Raw genomic sequence first — 26912 nt, 5'->3', positions numbered from 1 at the left:
TTACAAAAACAAATGCATGAAGGTAACCATTACCCTCAGCATTCTGAGTATCCCCCTAAACAGACAGGGATGCTTGGTATTACCTAGCGCTGCCCCTAATATCCTCTACGTAAACAGCAGACAACAGGTTGGGAGTAAACAAATGGCCAGGAAGTTGAATCAACAATTTGGTTTAGGAAAAAAAAAAAAGAGCTAAAGGTCATTAAGAGATGTCTTGGAGCCAGCACTGATGTATAATGGCTTAAGCTGATGCCTGTAGTGCTGGCATTCCATATAGGCACTGGTTCAAGTCCCAGCTGCTCCACTTCTGATCCAGCTCCTTGATAATGTACCTAGGAAAACAGCAAAGGATGGCCCAAGTGCCTGGAATAAAGATCCAAGCTCCTCTTCTCTCCTTTTCCCTCTTTCAAATAAATACATAAATCTTTCCTTTTTTTAAGGATGTCTCAATCACCCTCTTTGCATTCTCCAGTTTCCTCTGGTTCTAGAAAGCAGGCAGCAAGACCCTCAAATCCCACCAGGCAGGCCTCACAAGCACCTAGCACGCACTCAAGCCTTTCTGTCCCTGAGGACCTGGAACCCAGCCCTCCCCACTGCCAAGTGCCACATCTCCAAGGAGACCTGAACTCCGAGGATTCCCATGAACGTCTGCCCCTGTGTGTCTACGTCACGCAGTCTGAGGTCTTCTTTCTTTAGCCTCTCAAGGGAGAAAACTGCTCTGACCTGTGGCCTAGGCCCAAAAACTCTGGCTGGACCTAAGACTCAAGCCTAGCAAATGGGAGCCATGCTGAGTGTAAGCAAACTTGCCACAGCTGGGAGGTCCGTGAACTGAGCAGGCAGGCACTGGCCAATACAAACAGAAGCCCTGGAGCTCAGGGCACTCCCCCTGCCAAGCCAAACCCAAAGCCCTTCCTTTCTCTTGTCTTTAAATAAACACCACGGTGAAAATTAGTGTGTCCCAGTGCCCGGGTCAGAGTGTCCAGAGGGAGGCCTGGGGCCAGAGGCCTGCTGCTGGCAGACGCTGGGCGGAAAACTGAGCTGAGCAGTCCCGACCACTTCCTCCTTTATTTACCAGGCCCAGGGGAAAGAGCAGAACTTTCCAACCTCACGGGGAACACATCCTTTTCCCCTCGTCACCTAACCTGCAGTTCACCTTGACTGGGCCCAGTCTTCTCCCTCTGCTCCTCGGCCCTCCCCTCATCCATGTGCAACACATGAACAAGTCTGCGCCAAGTAAGCATATGTGCCCTTAGATCAGCTGTGCGTGTCATGCACACCTCTACTAAAATCTTGGAAAATGCCTGGAGCAATGGCCTAGTGGCTAAAGCCTTTGCCTTGCACGTGCCGGGATCCCCTATGGGCACCAGTTCTAATTCCAGCGCCCCCATTTCCCATCCAGCTCCCTGTGAAGGCAGGAGAGGATGGCCCAAGGCCTTGGGAGCTTGCACCCGCATAGGAGACCCAGAAGAAGCTCCTGGCTCCTGGCTTTGGATTGGCTCAGTTCTGGCTGTTTCAGCTACTTGTGGAGTGAATCAATGGATGGAAGATCTTCCTCTCTGTCTTTCCTCCTCTCTGTATATCTGACCTCTCAATAAAAATAAATCTTAAAAAAAAAAAAAGACCACAGAAAATGAAGTCACCTCTCATCACTTACCCCGCTCTCTTTGCCCCATCCCAATGTAAAAACCACTTTTTTTATTGTTGTCATAGCATCCCCTCCTGTCTAGGCCACTCTGTTAAGTCCAACCTAGCCCTCACATTGCAGACTCCCACATCTCCTCCTGGGTGCACAGATTAAAGATGTCCCAAGTGCTGGTGCTGGGGAGAGCGGTGAGCAGGGCACACCCCACCTTGAATTCAAGGGGCAAAGGAACTTAAGGGTAGAGACGTGGGGGCACACACAGGGCCAGCACAGCACAATGGACAAGGGGTGGACAGATAACGGTAAATGCTGGTGTGTGTGTGTGTGGGGGGAAACACTCAGGGACACCTGACACAGGTTTTGGGCATGATAAACTACATTCCACCAGCTAGTCGCCCGGTCTCACTTAAAATGAAGCTTCACTGGCTCACAGCCATACCCACTCGTCTCTCCAGCAGACTCTGGCGAGGGAGTCAGGACGAGCACTCCAAGCATGCAGGGGCCACTCATGGGTGCAGAGGAGCTGCGTTTTGGGAAGTGTGGGAATAGCTTACACAACCTCCCTAGTAGGTCAGTGCCCACTGGACCCTCAGCACTATAGGGAAGTCAGCCAGCACTTGCCCACCACTCACAATTTTTGTCCCCTGGGGTTTAGGTGCCCCTGTAGATGGTGTCAGGAGCTGCTTGGCCACGGCCTCCCGCTGGGTCACATCTGCTGCGCTCAAGGCCGTGCGGCTGCCGTCCTCATTGATGACCATGGAGGCTCCGGGGTGCACATTGGGGCCATTGATGACTGCTTGCCTCAATTCCTGAACGTTCCAGGGAGTCACTGGCTGAGGGTAAGTCAGCTTTGTGGCAAACACCTGCAAATAGGGAATACACACAGAAATTCAGAGTGGGCACGAAAAGGCTACAGGACCACAGGCTCTGATGTAGGAACGCAAGCTGTGTGACTTTCCCCAGTCCTCCAAGATGTGCAGGAGCTGTCGGGGCCAAGAAAAGCCCTCCAGTGAGAAGAGCATACCCTGCCTGATTCCTCCTCGGAGCCACTGTGCCAGACTCACTCCCTAAGGGACCAGAAATTAGGTCTCCTTTTCCGGCAGTCAGTCCAAGGAGACTTAATTGAAGTGCTGCAGTGGATGCATCAGAATTTTTTTTAACCACTCAAAAACTTTATTTCCTTATCTGCCAATAAACTCAGAGTCCCCAAGGAAGGGCAGCATAGCACAGGACACTCACTTGAGAAAGGTGGCAAACAGCTCTGTGCCCTCCTCCGTCCTGGCTGACATCCACTGGGCACAGATCTGCCAGAAGCCAGATGTAGAGCAAAAAACTTGCAACTCAGTGATGGTATCCACTACTGGCAAGGCAGCATTTCTGACAGATGAGAAAATACACAGGGCTCTTACTGGTGGTGGGCCACAATAAAACAAGTTCCTGGGCCCGGAATGGTAGCTTAGTTAGATGAAGTCCTTGCCTTGCACGCGCCGGGATCCCATGTGGGCATCAGTTCGCAATCAGGCTGCTCCATTTCCCACTAGTTCCCTGAATGTGGCCTGAGAAAGCAGTAGAGGACGGCTTAAAGTTTTGGGACTCTGCACTTGTGTGGGAGACCCGGGGGAGGCTTCTGGCTCCTGGCTTTGGACAGGCGCAGCTCTGGCCATTGTGGCCACGTGGGGAGCGAACCAGCAGACACAAGATCTTTCTCTCTGTTTCTCCTTCTCTCTGTAAATGTGAACTTTCAATAAATAAATAAATCTTCTACGAAATTACTTTTAAAAAAGTTCCCGAGAGGGGTGGGGAAAAGTAGCTACCTTCCCAAGGAAAAATGAGTTTCCCAAGTCAGTGAGTTTCTGAGCTACTAAGTATCACAGACTGTGCTGAGGTTTCAAAATGCTTGCAAAGGCAATGGTACTTAATAGGGTTCATGCCCCAAGTGCCTGCAGAGCTGCGGCTGAGCCGGACCAAAGCCAGGAACCTCGATCTCCATCTGGGTCTCCCATGTTAGATAGCAGCGAGGGATTCAAGCACCTGAGCCGTCCGTCTACTGCCTCCCAGGACTGCACCAAGTAGGAAGGTGGATGGGAAGTGGAGTGGCCAGGAATTGAACCGAGCACTCATGATCAACAACGCAGGTGTCCTAAGCAGCATTTCACCTGGTGTGCCGTAACACTCACCTTCTCCAGCTCTTTTACATCTAACATGGTGGGCTTTTTTTTCCTTCTTCTTAAAGATTTATTTTATTTTTATTGGAAAAGCAGATTTACACAGAGAAAGATCTTCCATCCACTCGTTTGTTCCCCAAATGGCTGCCAACAGCTAAAGCTGAAGCCAATCTGAAGCCAGGAGCCAGGCACCTCCTCCAGGTCTCCCCGCCCCCCATGGCTGCAGGGTTCCAAGGCCTGGGGTCACCCTCTACCACTTTCCCAGCCATAAGTCAGGAACTAGGAGAGAAGTGGAGCAGCTGGGACACAAACTGGTAACCCTGTGGAATGCTGGCACTTGCAGAAGGATTAGTCTGCTGAGCCACAGTGCTAGCCAGCATTTGACAGGATAACTATACGTTTTATTTGTTTCCTCTTTGTCTCTCTCGCTGGAATTCAGCTTTACCTTCATGAGGGAAACTCTGGCACGCTGGGCCCATCTCTGGGTCTCTAGCTCACTGTAGAAGCCCCTCTTCACCCCAGGGCTACATGGCCAAGGCAGACTACACCACAGGGGGCTGAGAGGCAGTTTGACCACTTCTGTTCTTCCTAACCACCTTGTAGCTAACAGCCCCAGGCTATGATGGCCCTGCCGCCTGGGGCGGCTGGAGGTAGACAAAAAGCTAACTTCAGAGCCACTGCTGTAGGAATGGGCTATCATTACATGAGCCTGGATCCAAGGAGAGAAGCCTAGAACTCATGTCAGTACAAAGAAATGGGACACAAGAGGTACCTGCCAAGGCTGGGACATTCCAGGTGCTGTGACAGCTCCTGGGCCCTGCAAAGCTTTTCCTTGTCTTTCCTCGCTGTGGAGCCCAGGCAGCCGGGTACAGCACTGAGCCTGCGCAGATGCTTGTCTTGCCCACACAGGCCCCACAGAGATCATGACATTGCGCTCTGCTCATTCCTAGCACCCCCGAGAGACAGGCAGGACGTGGTGTGTGAGGAAATGACTCTCCGTCTTCACACCCATTACAAGCAGAGTTGATCAGGGCTAATGGGCAGCGCAGCCTACACTGGATGGGCACTGTGAAGAGAAAGCTGATGCCCACAGTGGGCACTGCTGGACACACAGGGTGATGGGAAACACACACTTCCCTTCCGGGGCTCGCCCTCCCCTTCTTCCTTCAGGTAACCACGGGTACATGTTCCTGAGCCCCGACAGGACTGCAGTCCCTCTGCCCTCTTCCTCTCCTGTCATGTGCTCCCTCTGAGAAGGCAAGTTCAAAGACTAGGCCAAGTCAGACAGGAGAACAGAGACAGAAAGAGCCTTGTGAGGAGTTCCCTGGGGCCCCAGAGAGTGTGGGAAGCAGATATCTGAAGGTCCGGCAGGCAGCAACACACAGCCAGCCTAGTCAAGTCACATGGGCCATTCAGGAGTAAGCAGAAGCCATTGGCAGTTCAGGCATCACAGGCTACCGGACACCCTCTCCAGGGCCCCTCAATGGCACCCTCCATCTGCCACCCACACCAGTAGCCAATGAGCATCCCCCTCGCCGGCCTGCCCTGAAACATACCATGGGAATTCCAATCTCGTTGGTGTTGATGTACATGTCTGGGCAGATGACGGAACGGGCCGCGTAGTCAACTCGCTTTCCCATCATGTGCTTTCGGAACAGGCCTTCCTTCTTCTCCAGAATCTTCGCGGGGATAAAAAAAAAAGTCCATTGAGAACATGGAAAAATGAAACAAACAAAAATAATTCAAGTACATTTATTGTGTTTGTGAAACATGAACACTGTCATGGTTCCTCCTGTTCAGTCGGCGATGGGAACCCGACTCACTACTCACCTGTCTAATGCCAGGATACTTCTCCATCATTAACTTGTCCATTTCACTATCGAACACAATGTTGACGTGGCTCTGAAGGCGGATCCAAATGTTGTATAGTTTGTCTGTGAGGGACTGGCCCGGAAGTGCAGTTAGAAAGGATCGATCCATAGCAATTGAAGTATCTTTCTCCTGAGAAGACACGACCAAGAAGACAGGCGCACATGAGAAAAAAAATACTGAGTGGTCTGGCTTGGTTTTACTTGTATTTCTGACTGTAGCTCTGACAATTGATGAACTCTGGAATCTGCTTTTGAAACTAACTGTTCAGTGGCAAAGGCATCAATAACGTAATCTTGTTAAGAATGTGTATGTGTGTGTTTTATTGGAAAGTCAGATATACAGAGAGGAGGAGAGACAGAGAGAAAGATTTTCCATCTGCTGGTCTACTCCCCAAGTGACCGCAACGGCCAGAGCTGAGCCAATCTGAAGCCAGGAGCCAGGAGCCTCTTCCAGGTTTCCCATGTGGATGAAGGGTCCCAAGGCTTTGGGCCCTCCTCAACTTCTTTTCCACAAGCAAAGAAAGTGGGCTGCCAGGATTAGAATCGGCAGTCTATGGGATCCCCATGCATGCAAGGTGCAGACTTTAGCCACTAGGCTACCTACCACACCTGGCCTGTGTGTTTTCTATTTAAAAATCCATTCATTCATTTATTTGAAAAGCAGAACAAAAGGAGAGAGAAATCGATCGTCCATCCCCTAGTTCACTTCCTAAATGGCCTCAGTAGCCCAGTCTGGACCAAGCTACAGCCAGGAGTCAGAAGCTTCATCCTGGTCTCCCATATGGTTGGCAGGGGGTCAATACTTTCCCAGGTGTATTAGTAGGGATCTGGGTCAGAAGTGGAGCAGCCAGGTCCTCTATCGGGTGCCTGAGTCCTTTGTATCACAATGCCAGCTCTAGCAACATGTATAAATAACACACACTTAGGAGTCTGTGCATTTTTGGCAGTAAATGAACTAAAAATGTACAAGCAGGCTCCTTTCTAAGGTAATTGCTAAAGTCCCTTACAATCTAGCCCCTAACAGAAACTTTGAAATCCATTTCACATCTATACCCTGCCAGATAACCAGTTTTCACAGGAATCTCAGTTTTATTTACGGTTTTAGAAAACCCAACCACAGGGGCCAACATTGTGGTGTGGCAGGTCAAGCTACAGCATCACATATGGGTGCCAGTTCAAATCCTGGCTGTTTGTTCTTCTGATCCAGTCCTGCTGATGCACATCTATAAATAATGGAGGAGGGCCCAAGTGCTCAGCCTCCCGCATCTATATGGGAGACCCGGAAGACGCTCCTGGATCCTTTGGCCTGGTGCAAGGCAGCCACTTGGGGAGTGAACCAGACGAAGATCTTGCTGACTTTCCCTCTCTTCCAACTATGTAAAACATATCTTCAAGAGAGAGAAAGGCGTTCTATAAGAAAACCCTATCCAAAGCATATATGAAGACCAAGTAGGATAATACCTTAAAACAAAAACCACTTGCCATATGTTATTCACATCTTCAAATAAAATGTGGGTCCCCAACCAGGCTACTTCAAGTTACTGGTTGATCCCCAAATCCCCATGGAGTATCCAAGTCATCTTTTAAAATATCTATGCCTATGACCTTGCCTCCTCTTCATCTTGCACTACCTGCTCAGGTGACAAAACCAGAGGCCTTAAGCTGCCTGACACCATCATCTACTGACCACACATGGCTTCATGAGACGGGCCAACCCGTGTCCTTCAGTGAGGGTCTGAGGACAGAAGCAAGCTGGCGGTGTAGTGGGGCAGTTGGGGAGGGTGGGTGAAGACGCCATAAAACAGGCTCTCTTGAGAGCTATCATGGGGGAGGTGTGCTTGCTGTCCATGCCTCTGGAACGGAGGCATCTCAGAGGTACAGGGAAGACAGACACAATTGTACAGGTAACAGCCACTGCCCCCTCTGCAGCCCTGTCTGCCCAGGTCCCTGCTGAGGGCACTCCCTGGCTCACTGTCACACCTGCAGTACCTACAGCAGTGCCTGGTAAGGAATGCCATGGGAATGGAACGAGGGAGGAAAGAACAGCAGTGTCTCATTCATCAGCGACAAAGTGTGAATTCGGTTCACCGACCATGCTGCTTGCTTCTGCCGGGACTACACCTTTCGTTTTTGGACATAAAAGGCACGTTTTTGGCAATATGGATTGGCCTATTTTCAAGGACGTCAAAACTAAATTCTCAGCCCGTGCCACTGCATCTGATCATAATATACACTTCCTGCAGATGGTAGCTTTCTCTTGTTCTGGGGGTCTGGTTTTTTTTTTTTAAAAGCACACCTATACTAGCTAATCAGAAAACTCAAGTAAAGCCAGAGAAAACTCCAAAGAGAAAAACTGGGTAACCCAAGAGACAGTGGCGCCACCTTGTGGGCCTGGCTGACAACAGGACTCTGACGGGCAGGTGTCCTTCCCCATCAGTATCCCAAGAGCTCCCTGGAGCTGGGAAGGACCTCAGTCAGCTTTCTGAGCCCCCCAATTTATCTTCATACCCATAAGATTCAGTACACCAAATAGACTCAGGTAACATCATGTGAGACTCTAAAATTCTCACGCTGTAACACAGCCTTCCAGATCCCAATGAGCTGCAATAACAGGAAAGAGACACAAGCGCTAGTGTTGTGGCCCATGGGGGGCATTTCTCAGGGCCCAAGAGGAGTTGACTGTTCCTTTTAGAACTGGTGGAGGCCCATCGCCTAGATGTGAAACCTCTAGGTAGAAACCAATATTAAAAATTAAAGTAACTCAGAGTTGGTACAGTGGGTCAACAAGTAAATCCTCTGCCTACAGTGCCAGCATCCCAAATGGGCACTGGTTCTAGTCCTGGCTGCTCTACTTCTGATATAGTTCCCTGCCTGTGGCCTGGGAAAGCAGCAGAGGATGATTCAAGACCTTGCATTCCTGTAACCAACTCGGAAATCCAGAAGAACCTCCTAGCTTTGGATAAGCTCAGCTCCAGCTGTTGCGAGTATTTGGGGAGTGAACTAGTGGTGGAAGATTTTTCTGACTCTCCTTCTCTTTGTAAATCTGTCTTTCAAACAAAAATAAACATTTTTTTAAAAATGAAAGTGATTCAACTGAGGTTGCCAAGGTTAGTAATGGCCCAGACTTTGCTATGCCCATATTCGTCTCTCTGACATAAACCAATTTATCCAAACCCACAACTCCCACAGCTGCAGAGGACATGTCCGTCAGTACCACCTGATGCCACCAGCACTGGAGTCCCACACCGTGTGACGTTAGAACCCAAGCATGTGGGCCTGTGACATCGGTACTCAGGAAGTGCTAACCTCATCTATGATGGGTGTTGCCACCTCACATGGCAGCTTCTGTTCTTGGGCCATTAGGGCCAGAAGCTTTCGGATCAGAACCACGTCCTTCATGACGGCCTGCAAGTTCACAGTCTGGCCGTTGGTAAACATCTGGTCCCCCAGGCGATTGACAGGGCGATACCTGCAGGGGAACACACAGAATAAGCAAATATTCCGCATCAAGCAAGTCGTATCCTTCGGCCTCTGACTATGCCTACCGGCAGGCAACACACAGCAGACATGCTATTCCTACTGTGTTTACAACAAATGAACAGGAAAGTACTTCCTCCACCTGCAACTTGAGAGGGGGTCCTGTTTTGGTTCTAAGAGCCCTTGATACTCCAAATCCTCCTCCCCGTCACTGCCCTGACCCCAAGGTTGTTACTAAATTCCCTCACTTCTGGGTGAAAAAGTAGAAGAAAGGGCATTACCTCGAGGGTGGCACCACCATGAAATCTAGGAAGAACACAGTGGGATTGAATTTGGACTCCGTGTCAACACCATCCAGTCCGGAGAAAAGGTAATTTAGAAAGAATCCTGTGTTGGAAATAAACAGGCCAAAGAGATCATTTAAACATCCCCAACAAAGCATGAGAGGACAACGAGGCCATTATTCCCTGGTGAGGAAGAACAGAGGGTGATAAGTAGAAAAAGCCCATATTCTTCTATATAAAAACAAAAAACAGCCTCTGGTATACAGCAGCTTGTGTGTCGACAGTTCACAAAAAATTGGCACAACAGGAACAATAGTGCCTAATTCATGGGCTCAACTGAGCAAGAATGAAAACGTTTTCTTATTTCTAATTATCTTCCTGAATTATCAAACTTAAAATTATCTAATGCTACTCTGAAATTTATAAGAAACTTGAGGGCCCGGTGTGGTAGCATAATGGCTAAATCCTTGCCTTGCACGCTCTGGGATTCTGATATGGGTGCTGGTTCGTGTACCGGCTGTTCCACTTCCCTTCCAGCTCCCTGCCTGTGCCTGGGAAAACAGTTGAAGTCAGCCCACAGCCTTTGGACCCTGTACCCATGTGGGAGACCCAGAAGAAGCTCACAGCTCCTAGCTTCAGATTAACTTAGTTCTAGCAATGTGGCCACTTAGGGAGTGAACCAGCAGATGGAAGATCTTTCTCTTTCTCTGTAAATCTACCTTTTCAATAAAAATAAATAAATCTTTAATAAAAAAATGATTTGTGACTCTAGCACAATGGCTCAACTGGCTACTCTCTGCCTCCTCCAAGTGCCAGAATCCCACCAGTTCAAATCCCAGCAGCTCCACTTCCCATCCAGCTAACTGTCTGTTGCCTGGGAAAGCAGTCAAGGATGGCCCAAAGCCTTGGAACCCTGTTACCATGTGGGAGAGCCAGAAGAAGCTCCTGGCTTCAGATTGGCTCAACTCTGGCCGTTGCAAGCATTTGGGGAGTAAACCAGCAGATGAAAAATCTTTGTCTCTCTTTCTCTCTCTGTAAATTTGCCTTTCTGATAAAAGTAAATCTTCAAAAAATTTTGATTTGGGCGTGAAATGTTTAGCTTAGAAGTTGAGACAACAGTTGGGACACCTGCATTCCACACTGGAATGTCTAGGTTTGAGCCCTACACTCCGCTTTCAGGTCGAGCTTCTGACTAAGGATATCCTGAGAGGGGATGGGTCATGGCACCAATGTAGGAGAATCTGGATTGGGCTCCAAGCTCTCAGTTTTTGACTGGCCAGGTCGTCACTTGGATAGTGAACCAGAAGAAAGCAGCTCTTGCTTTTTCTGACTTTCAAATTAAACATGAATATACAAAATGGTTAAAAATTTATGTGGAAAAAAAAACTAACCAAAATATTAGCTATTAGCTTTCTTAAAACAAAAATGGGGCCGGGTGCAGTAGCCTAGTGGCTAAAGTCCTTGCCTTGCATGCCACAGGATCCCATATGGGCACTGGTTTGTATCCCGGCTATTTCACTTCCCATCCAGCTCCCTGCTTGTGGCCTGGGAAAGCAGTAGAGGACAGCCCAAAGCCTTGGGACCCTGCATCCACGTGGGAGACCCAGAAGAAGCTCCTGGCTTCAGATTGGCTCCGTTCCGGCCGTTGCAGCTACTTGGGGAGTGAACCAGCAAATGTAAGACCTTTCTCTCTGTCTCTTGTTCTCTCTGTAAATCTGACTTTCCAATTTAAAAAATAAATCTTTCTAAAAAAAATTCTGAACAAAACAAAACAAAAACATGGAAATAGAAGTTGAGGCAATTTAGACACGTGCATCCCACGTTAGACTGCTGGTTCAAGTTCCAGCTTCTCTTCATTTCCAATTCAGCTTCCTACTGATGCATCCTGATGGTGCAAATGCTTGGCTCCCTGCCACTCCTGCAGGAGACCTGTATGGAGTTCCTGGTTTGGGTCAGGCCTGGTCCTGTCTATGCTGGGCATTTGGGGAGTAAGGCAGGAAACCTAAGTTATTCTCTTTCAAGCAGATGAAAATTCTGAAAATAAACAAACATTAAGACAAAACACGTTTTCTACATGATGCTATCAAGAGCGGATCTTTTATGGGTTGAGGCTATACCTCAAGTTTCTGGTGACCTATAAAAAGTGCTCAGAGAAAAGGAGTAAAAATCACTAGAGTCTGTCAACAGAAGAAATCCCAGTGCTAGGACGGTGAGAGTCGGTGTTTGGGAACACACAGAGGACGGGCAGGAGGTATGCGTCCACCGTCAATGAGCATTGCCATCCAGGCAAAAGGAATGTTCCCTTCGTGTAGGGAACATAAATGTATGAAAATCCTTATTTTGTAAAAGATGATCTGATTCTTTGATGTGTAGAAGGAATTCCCATAAACAATGCAAAAAAGGCTTTTGATTTAAGAGCATTTGAAATAATGTATGTTCCATGAACCCTTCTGGAAATACAACTCGGTGGGGCCCACTTGTAGCTTTTATTTAAGGACAGGCTCACATTTAATGATGAGCAAGTTCTTGAGGCTAGGTATTACCATCTCCCACGCTATGACTGACACTTCAATGTCCGTGTATGCTGAAGCCTGCCTCAAACCTATGGATCCATTGTAGGAGAGAGTATCATAATCACAATTTTGTAAAAATACCAATATGGGAGGGTTAGTGAGAGCAGGAGATGAAAGCCTGAACCAGAAGAAAAGATTGTCCTTTTAACTGGCAGAGTACCTTCATTTGTCCAAATGGCAAAAAGATGTTCTCGGGCACTGTTCGGCGTCAGGTACCCTCGTTTTCCCATTTGTGCTTCCTCGATTCCTGGAAGTGAGGAGGGGAATCAAAGCCACAAAAGTCAGTACCAGGCACTCTGTCCTTAATGAGACCTACTAATTCTCTGTCCCCACCCTGCGAAGCTGCAACCGACCACGAAAATCAATCTCCCAGCCAGTTAATTTTCAGCTCTGGCTTTTCTTTTCTTACGTTACTTTCTAAAGTAATGAGAATATACATGCAGCTCTCACACATAGCCCCTGAAAAATACAGCAAGAGAGAATACTACTCAGCATCCCATGACATTAACACAATGATTACCATTTTTATAGATTCTTCTCCAGTTGTTCCTTTTATGTAACTATTTTACACAACTGTAATCTTCAATATGCACTTCTTTTGTACAGTATTCTGCTCATTTGGTGTCATTAGGTGAGCATTTGTGCATGCTACTACGTTGCTTTTGCCTGACCTACCACCACTCATTATTTTAAATATTTTTTTACTTTTATCTATTTGAAAGACACAGAGACTGAGCCTGTACATGTTGACTCAATCTTCAAATGCCCACAGGGGCCCAAGTTTGGCCAGGCCAGAGCCAGGAAGCTAGAGCTTCATCAGTGTCCTCCGCATGATGGGCAGGGACCCAAGCACCAAGAATCGCCAGCTGCCTCCCAGGATGTGTTAGCAGAAAGCTCGATCAGAAATAGAGCAGCAAGTACTGAAACTGGTATTCTGATTGGGGATGTGGGCATCCCAAGTGGCTGCCTAACCTGCTCTGCAATGACACCTACCCCTGCCTGACCACCACTTCTTTTTAAAGATTTATTGATTTTTATTGGAAAATCAGATTTACAGAGAGAAGGAAAGACAGAGAGAAAAATCTTCCATCTGCTGGTTTATTCCCCAGGTGGTCACAGTGGCTGGAACTGAGCTGATGCGAAGTCAGGAGCAAGGAGTTTCTTCCGGGCCTCCCACGTGGGTGCAGGGTCCCAAGGCTTTGGGCCATCCTCGACTGCTTCCCCAGGCCACAAGCAGGGAAGCTGGATGGGAAGTAGAGCATCTGGGATGCAAACCTGCACCCACATGGGATGCTGGCATATGTAAGGCAAAGATTTAGACACGAGGCTACCGTGCTGGACCCTGACCACTACTTCTAATGATTGTACAACACTCCATGGAGAATGCCTGCTAAATTTAGTCATATTCTCACAGTTAGATGTTTAGATCAACTCCGATTTTTCACTGTTAAAAGCAGCAACATGATGAACAACTTTATGCTCATGGCTTTTACAAGAAAGGCTTTATCAGAAAGGTTTTGAGAAGCAGAATTACGGGTAGATGGGTGTGGACATCTTTGTGAGTAAATACACATTGATTTCTCTGTACAAATATCAGCAGTATGTGAGAATATTGGACATGGTTCCTTGGACTTGGCAAGGTAACTCTGGGACACCGGCTATCCCCAGATTAAGTCTGGAGAGCAGACTGGGGGCTGCCGTTCAAGAGGTCAGCAACTCTAGCTTCATTCCAACCCCAATGCTCCACTCACTTTCCTTACAATCTGCAGAAAGTTTTATGGAATCTGATACGGATTACAACTAGTAGATGCATCATCATTTAACTAGTCTCTACTAGCAGGCACTGCAAGAGTTCAAACACTAAGTAACTTAAACAACACCGTGGGCATTCTAATTCCTTAGGATAAAATCACACAAGCAGAGTCATTAGGCCAAACAGCATGTACTTTTCAAGTTTCGCCTCTCTTGTGAAAGCCAAACATTTCAATTAATCCATGTAATTGAAGGAAACGTTGACCTTCAGGGAAACCACAGCATTAGAAACCTACATCTGTTTATTGGGGGAAAATTAGACTCCATTAGCCTAAAGAACAATTTTGTGGCCATTCCTGGACATGTGCAGCTGAACTGGGTTTGAAGGGCTCATGAAGATCTGATTGAAGTGCCCCACATCCTGTCCCAAGGCACCTTAGTAACATTCAGTCACCATGAGGGAGGTTAGGGATGCTGAGCAGTGAGTGACCCACAGAAGGCTCCCTCTCCCAGGGGCTGTGCCTACTCCCAACAACATACATCTATAGCCTGCAACGCCAGAGAGCCTGGCTGGGCTTTCAGAACATCTAGAATGTGTGTTTAGCTGCGCTACGGTGTCATATAAGAAGTGGGCTGGGGTTGGCACCATAGTGCAGCGGGTTAAGCTGGAACTTGCAGCATCAGCATCCCATCCCACAGTAGAGGGCTGGCTCTAGTCCCAGCTGCTCTGCTTCTGATCTAGCTTCCTGGTAATGTGCCTGGGAAGGCGGAAGAGTATTTCCAAGTGCTTGGGCCCTTGTCACCTGTGAAATCCCTTGCTTGGTTTAGCACAGACCTGGCTGCTGTTGCCAATTTGTGACTGAACCTGCAGTTAGAAGGTATCTTTTTCTGTTCCTTTGCCATTCAAGTAACCAAATAAATCTCAAAAAGAAATTTTTTTTTAAAAGGGTGAGATGCTGAACACTGTGTCACAATAGATAGAAGTGTTTTTCTTTTCTTTTTGGATGATAAGAATTCTCTTCGAATGCTAACGTGCCTGATGAAGCTGCAGGACGTGCTCCTGCACATATCCCTCAGCTATGCCAGCACTCCTCAGGTGATCAGCGGGCAGGTCTCGGGGACCACTGAAGCAAAGGCAGGTGCCTTTTGGTACCACGCTCACTGCTTCCACTTCACCTGCTCACTCAGTCTGGCCACTGTCTTGGCACCGTGCCCAACCACAAGCACTGTCCTTGGCACAATGTCGAGTGCCAGGTAAGTGCTGGTTAAGTCCTAGAGTCCTCAAAAATTTCTGCCTGTTTATCTCTCATGCAAAGAATTCATTCATACCATTGTATTTTCAGGGCTGTTGTGACGGGTTATTTTAGAAGACTGGGTTTGACAAAGGCACTGAAAGATACTTAACTGCTCGATTTCTGCTCCAACCCAACAGCTCTTTCTCTGGAAATCTGATCATTTTTCTTTTTTTTTTTTTTCTTTCCAGTCTTTGAATCTGTGTACATTTTGTAACGCACCCCAAGTGGTGTTAGAATTGTATAAAAGGCTATTTGTAGGTAAATGTAACACCACCGTGTGATGTTAACTAGTAATCATTAAACAAAATTAAGCAGGCTCTCTAAAGGTAGTGTGGTACCCTGAATGGGATAGTGCAATCTAAAAAGGACATCAATGGAAAAACTGATGAAATTCAAATAACGTCCACCATTTCATTAATGGTATTGAACCAATGTCAAATTCTTACTGTTTGGGGGTGTGTCATAGTAATCTAGGCTGGTATATTAGGGCAAACTGAGTAAATGTATATGGGAACTTTCTGTACTATGCCAGCTATCTTTTTTAAGTCTGAAACCAGTCTAAGATGAAAGATTTATTAAAAAATAAGAAACAGGGCCTGGCGCAGTGGTGGCCTAGTGCCTAAAGTCCTCGCCTTGAACGCCCCGGGATCCCATATGGGCATGCCAGTTCTAATCCTGGCAGCTCCACTTCCCATCCAGCTCCCTGCTTGTGGTCTGGGAAAGCAGTCGAGGACAGCCCAAAACCTTGGGACCCTGCACTCACGTGGGAGACCTGGAGGAAGTTCCTGGCTCCTAGCTTTAAAAAAAAAAAAAGAAACAGGTTCACTACTCACCCCAGACCTCACAGATTCTTCAATGTAAAAGATGCATGAGGCATCTCTAGCAGAGGAACTCATTGCATTTTCTGAAACTCTGGAAATCATGTTTGCCAACATCATCTGCTATGGGCTTCAATGCAAAGATTTCCTCAACCCTGGGCAAGAGGTTTGTTACTGTTGAAGACTATCACTCCAAGAAGTAGCTTTCTCTGAGCCACTCAGCATGCATGACAGAACAAGTGTCAATCTCGGTTATGCTTTTTCTCCCCTCCTGTTGGTCATGTTGGTAATGCAACCAAAAACAATCTGTAACTCTTATGTTCCATTGTTGCTACCTGTAATATGCCAATACTGAGTCAGTGTTAGGGTATAGCATTTTAAACAATTACTTGTAATGCCAGCATCCTATACAGAGTGCAAGTTTGAGTCCTGGGTACTCCACTTCTGATCTCATTTCCTGCTAATGTACCCATGCCACCAACGTGGGAAGCCAGCATGGAGTTCCTGGCTCCTGGCTTCAGCCTGGCTGTTCCAGCATTTGGGGAATGAACCAGCAGTTGGAAAAATTCTGTTGCTTTGTCTTCTAAATAAATCCTCAAACAAACCACCAAACACACAAACAAAACACATAGCAAGTACTGGTCTTAGGACTTCATGTGGAATCCCTTAATCTTCCTCACTAAAAAATACATACATATAAAACACACATATATATGTGTGTGTGTTTAATAAACTACATATGTATAGGTATATCTCTCTCTGTGTATGTATTTAATAAGCCTATATATACTATATATGTTTAACTAACAAGCCTACAGTACTGCCTGTAATGCTGGCATCCCATGTAAGCATCAGTTCGAGTCAGCTGCTCTCAGCTAATGTGCCTGGGAAGGGCACCGAACAGTCCAAGTACCTGGGTCTATGCCACCCAGGTGGGAGCCCCAGATGGAGTTCCAGGCTTCTGGCTTTGGCTTCGCACAGCCCTGCCTGTTGCAGCCATTTGAGAATAAACCAGTAGATGGACAATATCTCTTTCTCACTCTGTAATCAATTAAACAAACAAAACAGGTTAAGCCTACAAATAGAAAAACAATAAAGTAGAAGCTCTCAGTCTGTCACGACTGTCCCAGCATCCCTACAGGTGTGTGTGTGTGGAGCAGAGATGAGAAGACTGAACTGACAAAAACCTGATGGAGACCCAGGAACAGCCTGAGGGAAGTACCAACACTTCATTGAATTCTTGCAGGTTTTCTTAAAATTTATTCACCTACATTTTATCTCCAAATAAATTCATATTTGCTTTATAATAAAAATGTTCCAAAATATCTGCCAGGAAAATTTCTTAATCTTTTCCTGAGAAACCTTTCAGAGGGCAGCTGTCTAACCTAGCAGCTAAGATACCTGGGGCCTCACATCATAGCACTTGAGTTCCACTCCTGGTCCAGTTCCTGACTCCAGTTTTCTGCCAGTGCTACCCCCTGGAGGGCAGTGGTGAGGATTCCAGTAACTGACTTCCTGACACTCACATGAGACACCTAGATTGAATGCCTGGTGCCCGGCTTTGGCCCCAGCCCAGTTCTGGCTACTGTGAGCACCAGCATGTGAATCAACACACGGGAGTGAGTGTGCTATCTTTCTTTCTCTGTCTCTCAAATGAAAACAAAACAAAACAAATGAACAAACAAACAAATAACTTTCAGTAAATGTTTGAGCTCAAGAGACACTATGGGTTTCTGCTTCATGATGTGGCTCCACTCGCCAGTTGCCTTGCCTGGAAGCCAGGGCTGGGCATTCAGCTGCATGCCTAAGTGGCCTGGGTGCTGTCTCTCCTATGGCCACCACAAACACACAGCTAAGCAACAGGTGGCTTCCCAAGGTCTGGGACACACCTGATAGCCACACGAGAGGAACTTGGCTGAGCAGCACCTGCTCAGACCCAGGCCGCTTACCCACAGACTCTGTGTCCTGGCCAGCTTTCTTGTGCACAATGGCAGGATACGTGACTGTCAACTTGCTGTTGTGCTCCTTTCGGACAACTGACCGCCCGGTCCTGCACATGAAGATGGTTGTGAGTGAGTGAGTGAAGGAACCCCAGGAGACATTTGGTGATAGTTGTGGGTGACTGGACGGAGCCTGTTCACCTGGGGGGAAAGAGGCACCCTGATACTCACTTGCAATGGGGACATCGCTTCGCGGTCATATGCGTCTTCCAGAAGTAAGCAATGAGTTTGCTCCTGCTTTCACACACATTTTTCACCTGTTAAAAAGTCAGAGTGCAATTCTGAAGAGAATCCAATATGTATTCATTTTGTGGTTTCTGCCTTCTAACCCGAGTCTGAAACCACTGCTGCTGCTTCAAATGTTCCACGGGATGCAAGCATAGCTGAGCTCTGGTGAGCTCTTTACGAAGCTCTCTCATTCACAATATGGGAACTAGAATAGCAACTGCATCAGAAAGCTGTCACTAAGACAAACTGATTATGAACGTGGGGATAGGCTTGGTGGGGAGGCTTAGAACTCAGTAAGAGCTTAACAGATGCTGGGTACCTTTCTTGGTAAACAAATCTCTGTGGATACAGCTGGGGTCCTCGCCCTGCTGCCTCCCTCAGATGGACCTCAGGTCTCTGAGGAACACAAAGCCATAGTAAGCCACCAGGAGCACTTCTGAGTCTGCCTGCAAACAGAACCCAACAGGGAGCTTTTGAAATCCTCACTTGGGCTCCACTCCAGATCATTAAGTAAGTGTCTCTGGTGTGAAACTTGGGCAAGGGCTCCCCTGGCTATAGGTCTACCTCCCTCACTCACTGGACAAAGCAGTCCTTCCACAGGTGCAGGGGAGCCAAGGCGGATTACAGAAAAAGAAAAGGACAAACAGGCCATTCTTGATGTGTATGCTGGCTGTGTGCCAGACTTAAACGCCCAGATGCCACCTAATTCTCTTGTCAGTCCTACAGACAGACAGGCCCCAGAGATGAGGAAATGACACCACAGTTATTTCATTTGTCAGGTTACAGGCCTCAGAAGAAGCAGAATTGGGATTTATATCCAGCTCCACCTTGGGAGGTCAGAAATATACACAAATGACAGTGTTGACGGAACTGAGATAATTACAATAGAAAAACTAAGATGGGCAGAAGGAGACAGAACTCACATGGGCGCCCTGGGACCCCAGCAGGTTGTTCTGTATGATTTCTGTTGTATATTGTTCTAACTCTTCCTGAATTTCGAACGCAGAAGGATCAGCATTTTCTTCAAGAAACTGGAAAACAAAAAGGAAATTTGCATAATTGTAATAAAGTTGATACATGTTTGATGTGTAACACCCACTGTGGGGAGAGAAAGACCCCATGGCTATGGTGTTCCATCTTCAAAACAGTGAGGCAAAAATCACTGTGAGAAAAAAATGCAACTCAACATCCTACTTTCAATACTGGTGGCCTAAGTGAAGTCAGATAGTCACGTGCTATGTAGTTGGACACCATAAGGAATGCAAAGAATCAAGATTAACAGTGAAACACGGCTCAAAATTCTAACGCCCTGGAGATCTGACAGGACAGCAAGCAATGACTCAGCCTAACTGAAGGGACGAAAGGGACCAAGGAGGTGAAAGAGTAGCCTGTGGCCACATGCGTGGAGGCAGGACATCGGTCAGCGGATTTCTGTGCCCCTAAGGAAGACATGGACAGACGGCCATGAGGCTCCCTGTGGCTCCGCACCATGTCAGCCCCGGCTGGTGTGCATCATCCAACCCAGCAATTTTTCACTGTGCATTTTGCAGGCCTCATAGGACAGAGGAGTCAACAAGACACCATCCTTCACTCCCTACACCCAACATCCAGGCACGGTGAGCTAGGAATCCCCCCTCAGGAACTTGCCAGCCCTTCCTTGTCTGATCACACGGGTAATCTAAGGAACCCAAGGCTTTGAACCTGGACTGTGACAGCTGGTCGGGGGGTCACAAAGCCCAGGTATGAAACAGTAAGAATCCTCCCTGAAGAAGGCAGTTTTGTCCTACACCTCCAATCATTCCCCAAAGGAACATTTACAGTACAATGACAAACTACATCAGTACACTAGGGGTTAAGGAAGAGGAAAGGCATTCTGGAACATGGGCAGCAACTTAATAACCAAGGAAACCTTTATTTTTTTAAAGATTTATTTATTCATTTTGAAAGTCAGAGTTACAGAGAGAAAGGGAGAGAGAGAGAGAAACTTTTAATCTTCTGGTTTACTCCCCATGTAGCCATGACAGCCAGCACTGAGTCAGGCCTAAGCCAGGAGCTTCATCTGGGTCTCCCACATGGGTGGCAGGGGCCCAAGCACTTGGCACTTGGGCCAACATGCTGGTCTCACACGCAGTGACCATACCTGCTGCATCACAACATCAGCTCCATATGCACACATACTTTAAATTCCATGTCAACATTATAAGATGACTTCTGTGGCATCTCTCACATACTGGAATTCCTTTTCCTAACACTGTGAAATCTAGCCCCAATTATCCTTAGCCTACATCATTATTCAGTTCATCTCTCTCCCTTAAGTGCCCACTGTGACTGTCACCACTCTCTCCTCCCTATGCCCCTTGCACCTGACCGGCACCCCCACTCCTGTCTACCTCCTTCCTTACCCTATCTGGGCTCACTTCTCTCCCACCCTGCTCACCCAAGAGGCAGCCTTGCTCCTGACTTGCACTGTCATTTATCCTGTAACATCTCCCCCGATACTATTTGAACTTCAGCACCCGACATGGCACAGGGAATCCCCTCACGCTCTGCTTAAGCTGAATGCCTGTCCTGGGAATCCCTGCTCAAGGATATCCCCCTTGCCCTGCTGGGCTCAGACACCCACATTAGGTGTCTCCCACCTTGTCTGGCTTCCCTGATCTCTTTAGGACTGAAGTGCTTGGGAAGTGGGAAGGAAAGCAAAGATGCCACTACCACAGCAACGCAGAATCTAGTCACCAAAATATGCCACATTTAAGGACTAAAAAGGAACAAAGTTGCCGTTCACATCCATGGTTCCAATGCCTGTGGATTTAACTCACGTGCTATGTAGTTGGACATTATAACACAGTAAACCAGTGATTGGCAGTATTTACATCGTATTAAGTATTGAAGTAACTAAGATCATTTAAAGTGTGCAGATGCGCAGGCTACATGCTCAAGCACCGCTAGATCTGGTATCCCCAGGGGAAAGTGGAACTTTCTCCCTGTGATTGTTGGGGGAAGACTGCACAACACAGAGCGACACGGCTATGCTGACAATCCAAAAGTATTTACAGATAAAGTATCACAATTAGTGAGAACTTTTTTTCAGCTTAGGTCACATCATATCAGCAACGTTAGGATTCCTCAAGAAGTAGGAAATGAAATCTTAAATCAACTACTCTATTAGCACCAGACACCTGAAGCAAATACTCTTTGCAATAGGCATCTGAGGACTGCCACCGTATCTGTTCTCCACAACCTCAGTCTTATATCTGTGACCACCATTACACACTTACCCTGTTCAGAATCCGCTCGAGCTCAAAGACGGCTTGTAGGGCCCCCACTTCCAGAACCCTTAGCTGGCAGAGTAAGAGGTGAACCACGGCCCGGGGACAGGTCAGCATGTGGCAGTTTAGACAAGAGCCCCGGAGCAACAGGTAGAGTTTCTGTGAAAGGAATGAAAACAAACAAGGTATAAGAAACACAGTCATTCCGGAGACCTCCTGTGTACCACTGCATTACACCTTTCTGTCGCCATTTACTTCAAGCATCCCGTGCCAGACAGACGCCTTTGTGACCCAAAAAAATTCGAGACATTTCCCCCGTATTTTCCTTTCTCGCACTTTTATTTTAATACATATTTGGAATCTACTTGGAATGAATGAGTTTCAGGCAGGGCAATCACTTTTCTTGTATTGCAAATATTTAAACAATCCTCTTTGCTGAAAATGATTGCAGACAGAAGTTGCATGCAGATGGGCCAGTCTGTACAGCTTTTGGAATGGGCATCTGGAAGCTAGGTAAGCTGGTGTAAAATTGCTGAGTTTTCAAGGAGGCCTAGAGACAGCAACTTGCTCCTGCTCTGATGACCTGGACGTGCTGCAATTCTGCTTGTGCCACCATGCAGATACCTACAGGCCCCCTACAGGGGGCACAGCACCACTGTCCTCTCTGCCAGCAGGGATGTGCGGCCTAGACTGCTGAGGGCACAAAGCCCCTAGGCAGAAGCTTCACGGGATGGATCTGAGCATTTTCTGCCTCCCACAGCAACACGACGGAGCCACAGCTTTTCTTAGCAGGGACCAAAGGCAAACTGACTAGGGCTATAGGGCAAGATACAGTCCTTAGCTTTGGCTCCTCAAGAATCACATTCTAAAGAACACATTCCAAAAAAACAAAAAAAGAAGAAGAAGATAATAAAATAAAACAACAAAAACAAACAAACAAACAAATACGTTCCCTTCCAGTGTCTTATGGGGAATGTGCAGTGCACACAAGTCCCAGTGGCAGCCCTGGGGACCCACACATCCCGGGCAGTACGTACGTCGAAGAGGAGAGGGTTGTACACGGTGAGGGGGAGATCAATGTGGCCCAAGTGTCCGGAGCAGTTGTTGAAGTCCTGCACGCACGTGGTGCACACCTCTTTGGAATCCGCAGGGCCCAGGGCTAAATCATACAGGCCATTAGCTGAGGGGTTCCCCAGGCTGTCCACATAGCGAGGGTTCGTAATGGATTTCACACTTAATTTCCTGGGGACATAAAAAAGACAAAGGGAAAACTCGGCTAATGAACTTTCATCTTTGTTGGCATTTATAGACCTACAGCCAAGGGAGTATTTAGCGGCTGTTTCGTTTTAGAAGCAGCATCCCACAGCCCTAGCCTTAACCCAGTGTAACATGGGTACCACGCGTGTTGCTCAGGGAGGAGTGGAAGGTGAGGCCCAGGACAGTGGATTGCCTACACACCTTCAAACCTCTGAGAAACACAACTTGCTCTACAAAAAAAAGTCACTGTAGTTCATGTTCAGGCTAAAATCTCCCAAGAGGATACTGAAAGTATATTTATAAAAACTGACTTCACTTCTTACACTTTTTTTTTTCTGATTGATAAACAAAGAAACCACCCCAGGGGCCAGTGTGATGAAACAACGGGCTAAGCTGCTGTCTGTAACACTGGCATCTCTATTCAGGGGGCTGCTGAATATCCTATTCAGGGGGCTGCTCCATCACCTGCTGCCTCCTGGGGTGTGCATTAGCAGGCAGCAGGAGAGGAGCCACAGCTTGATTCCAGGTATGCTGAGCTGAGATGCAGGCACTACAAGCAGCACCTTAACCACTACACCAAACACTCACCCTGGGTTCTTTCAGATGGTACCTCTCCTATTTCAGGCAGTATCTCACTGTGGTTGTGAAGTAAATTTTCCTTTTCTTCCTTTTTTAAGATGCATTTGTTTATTATTTGAAAGGTAGAGTCCCAGAAATAGAAGCTGAGACAAAGAGATCTTCCATCCATGGGCTCATTTCCCAAATGATCACGAATGTTGGGGCTGGGCTGGGCTGGGCTGGGCTGAAGCCAGGAGCTTTTCCTGGGTCTCCCAGTGGGTAGGGATATTATGCACTATTTTTCCAAGCACATTAGCAGGAAGCCACATTGAAAGTGGAGCAGCCAGGATTCAAATCAGCACCTATTAAAGATGCCTGTGCTTCAGGCCCATCACTTGATCTGCAGCACCACTGCACCGGCCCCATGAAGGACATTTTCCTAAGTTTTAGTGATGCTAAACATCTCTTCATGTGCTTCCTGGCCATTGACATAGCACTGAAGAACTGTCTATTGAAGTCCTTCACCAATGTTAAAACTAGGTCCTTTTGCTGTTATAATATAGGAGTGCATTAAGTATTCTGGATATCAGATTTATGATTTGCAAATATTTTCTCCCATTGCAAGAGTTGCTTTTTTTCACATACATGAAATATAGTGCCCGGAACAAATTTCCTCTCTCTTATCTCTTATCTTTTCCAGAGCGGAATGGAGGGCCAAGGCAACCAATCAAGACTCCTCTGGAGCGGAGTGTGAGGAAGAATTCTGCAACTTCGCAAGGAGAAATCTCCTTCTCGCAGCCTTAATTGTAGTAAGGACAGAAAGAACCAAGAGCTGAGCAAATGGCTCCTCTAGCCATCCAGGAGCGCTCTCCGTCTACTGAGGCAACTTAATCCCAGGGGAACACACCCGAATCCTGACGCCTACAGGCCTTCCCTTCTGTCAGAAGAATGAAAACAGTTGAGATCAATCTGTTAAACCATAAAAAATAATGCAAGGAAGGGGAAGAAGGACAGGGTGGGTCAGTGGTCAGAGAAAGCCCTAGGAAGTAGACGCTCAGGAAAGGCCTGAGAGTGACCAGAGAGCAGGCCAGTCACCAAGGCAGCAGGCTTCACAGGAGGAAAAGCAGGGAAGGCCAAAGTCCCAAGGAATTCAGGAATGGCTCAATGGCTAATCCTCTTCCTGAAGTGTCGGGATCCCATACGGGTGTCACTTGTGTCCCAGCCGCTCCACTTCCCATACAGCTACTGCTTGTGGCCTTGAAAAGCAGTGGAGGATGACCCAGGGCCTTGGGACCCTGCACCCATTGAGGGAGACCAAGAAGAAGCTCCTGGCTTCTGGATTCAGATTGGCTCAGCCCCAGTCATTGCAACCGCTTGGAGAGTGGGCCAGTGGATAGAAGATCTTTCTCTCTATAACTCCTTCTTTCAATAAATAAATAAATAAGGAGTCTGTTGTGTGGGGGCAGAGTGAAGTAGGCCCCTCTGCACAATGGACATTATCGCATGGGGTGGGTACCGTGACAAGCAGGTTAAATGCCTACTTAGGATGATCACATTCCATACTGGACAGCCTGAGATTGAGTGCTGCCTCCATTCAAGGCCCTGTGGCTTCCTGTGGCTGGTGTGTGATGTAGTAGGTAAGGCAGTCATCTGACACACTGTCATCCCACACTAGTTGATGTCCTGACTGTTCTACTTTGGATCCACCTCCGTGATTGGGGAAAAACAGCAGAAGATGGCCCAAGTGGTTGGGCACCTGCTGCCCATGTCAGACTCAATTGAAACTCACAGCCCCTGGCTTCCACCTGGCCCGGCGTTAGGCAGCGTACCCATGTGGAGTGTAAACCAGCAGATGTAAAATCTGTCCTTCTGCCTCATGTCTCCCTTTCTCTTTGTAACTCTAACTTACAAAAGAAATAAATAAACTTAAAAACAAAAAAACAAACAAAAAACCTCAGCTTCTGTTAGTATGCCTGAGAAGTAGTGGGTGATGGTTCAAGGACTTGGGTCCCTGTCATGCATGGGGAAAACCCAGATGGAGTTTAGGTTCAAACGTGCTACTGTGGGCATCTGGGTGGTGAACAAGGAGATGGAAGAGCTCTCTTTCTCTGTTGCTGTTTCAGAGACATAGAAATACTGAACAGCGATAACAAAAGACACTGCATACAGAGGAAATAGTGGCAGAAAAGCCCAGATGTTGAAACAAGTGGCAATGTACAAGTGGTTCAGCCTGCCTTGCAAAAGGATGATGCAGTCAGCATTGGCCTAGGTTGAGAACATATCCTTCACTTCAGGGACATAGATCTTGGTAGGGTTTTAAGGATGACAGCAGCAAGATTACAACTGTATTTTGGGAGACAAATTTGATGGCAGCGTGGAGGACTAAACAGATGTGAGGAGTCAGAGGCGGAAGGAAAAAAGCCATTCACACATGAGGTAAGCACCTCATCCAAGGTGGTGAGACAAACAAAAAGAAGGGTACAACAGATACGCAGGTGACACAAGGCCAAGAGCACAGTAAATACATTACAGAGAAATCCAGAATTATATCTGGGTTTCAGTAGCCATTCTGCACCAGCCAAGACACACAGTCAAGCAGGAACAAATTCTCACTTTTTTTTTGGAGGGGAGGGGGAGAATGTATGTTGCATTTTTGATAAGTTGAAGATCTCTGCAGTAAATACAAGTAACATCAGAAATCAGTCAAATAAATGCACCTGGAAATTACAAAAAGAATTGGGTGCTGGAGATTTGTGTTTGAGAATATCAAAACTAGAACTGGAGAGCCTGTCTTTTTTTTTTTTTTTTTTTTTTTGGAGAGACTGTCTAAAGGCAACATTTAAGACAAAAAACGTTACACGACCAAGAGAGAATCCTGAAGAAGGCAGAATTTCCAGTAATAAAAAGGAACTTTGTTCATCCACTTGCCAATAATAAAAGTTAGTGGCTGGCAAAAACTAGGGGCTCACCACCCATTTGTACGTGGTAAACTGATAGAGGATGATACTGTCACAGAAATAAAAGAATGTGAAGACAGGAGGTCTTAGAATAAAATGTCAAGAAGGTGTGAAATAAAGTGTGAAATGCTCTCACGATCAACGTAACGACCAAGGAAAACTCCCATGATTTTATAACTAGGTGAACATACACCTCGCGGGGTCCTAAGGAGAAGTGATTGCCACAACTAAGATCCTTTTCAGCCAGGAGTAGCCTGCACGCTTAATTAACTGCGTCAAACACATTACAGTAACTCTACAAAACCTTGTTAACTAAGGACAAGAGACAGCTAAAAAAATTTCCCCAGCCCATTGCGTCCTTAGAAGCGCGTGCCGGCCCCGACGCAAGCCCGGAACTACGACACCCAGCAAGACCCGCGCCGCACACCCAGCAACTCTAAGGGTAGGTCGGCGCGAGGCCTCCTGGGAATAGTAGTTCGCGGGTCCGACCTCAGCGCCTGGCGCTACACGGCGTCCCACCAGTTCCTTACTTGAGCTCCTCAGCCGAATACATCCCGAAGGAGATGCCCTGCAGCCGCCGCCAGGGCATGTTCTTGGAGCCAAACATCTTCCAGGTATTTCTAGAGAGAAAACCAGTGAATACTTGGAAGCTGCAATCCAGGAGCCACCATGTGTTTCAAACTGGGTTTGCGCACCGGAAACGCTTGCCAGTCTATTGGTGTGGACGAGACCACTTTGGTTGCGTGTGTGGGGGGTGTGGGGGAGA

The 26912-nt window shown here is 47.3% G+C and overlaps 1 protein-coding gene across 1 annotated transcript in view; it reads right to left on the bottom strand.

Annotated features, from left to right (window-relative positions):
* The window catches only part of POLR1A (RNA polymerase I subunit A), a 66346-nt gene extending 39514 nt beyond the window's left edge, over positions 1 to 26832 (bottom strand). Inside the window, exons 1-12 of the mRNA XM_058667671.1 lie at positions 26677 to 26832; positions 22412 to 22616; positions 21384 to 21533; positions 19029 to 19136; positions 18049 to 18134; positions 17827 to 17927; positions 12173 to 12259; positions 9437 to 9542; positions 8985 to 9147; positions 5638 to 5808; positions 5364 to 5486; positions 2275 to 2505 (exon numbers count right to left, since the gene is read on the bottom strand). Of these exons, the coding sequence (XP_058523654.1) occupies positions 2275 to 2505; positions 5364 to 5486; positions 5638 to 5808; positions 8985 to 9147; positions 9437 to 9542; positions 12173 to 12259; positions 17827 to 17927; positions 18049 to 18134; positions 19029 to 19136; positions 21384 to 21533; positions 22412 to 22616; positions 26677 to 26753 (1608 nt within the window). The 5' untranslated portion in view covers positions 26754 to 26832. The remainder of the gene's footprint in view (positions 1 to 2274; positions 2506 to 5363; positions 5487 to 5637; positions 5809 to 8984; positions 9148 to 9436; positions 9543 to 12172; positions 12260 to 17826; positions 17928 to 18048; positions 18135 to 19028; positions 19137 to 21383; positions 21534 to 22411; positions 22617 to 26676) is intronic.
* Between the last annotated feature and the right edge of the window lie 80 nt (positions 26833 to 26912).

This window comes from Ochotona princeps, chromosome 8, assembly GCF_030435755.1.
Source record: "Ochotona princeps isolate mOchPri1 chromosome 8, mOchPri1.hap1, whole genome shotgun sequence".
Classification (NCBI taxonomy): Eukaryota; Metazoa; Chordata; class Mammalia; order Lagomorpha; family Ochotonidae; genus Ochotona; species Ochotona princeps.
This window is presented reverse-complemented; position numbering and strand designations above follow the sequence as displayed.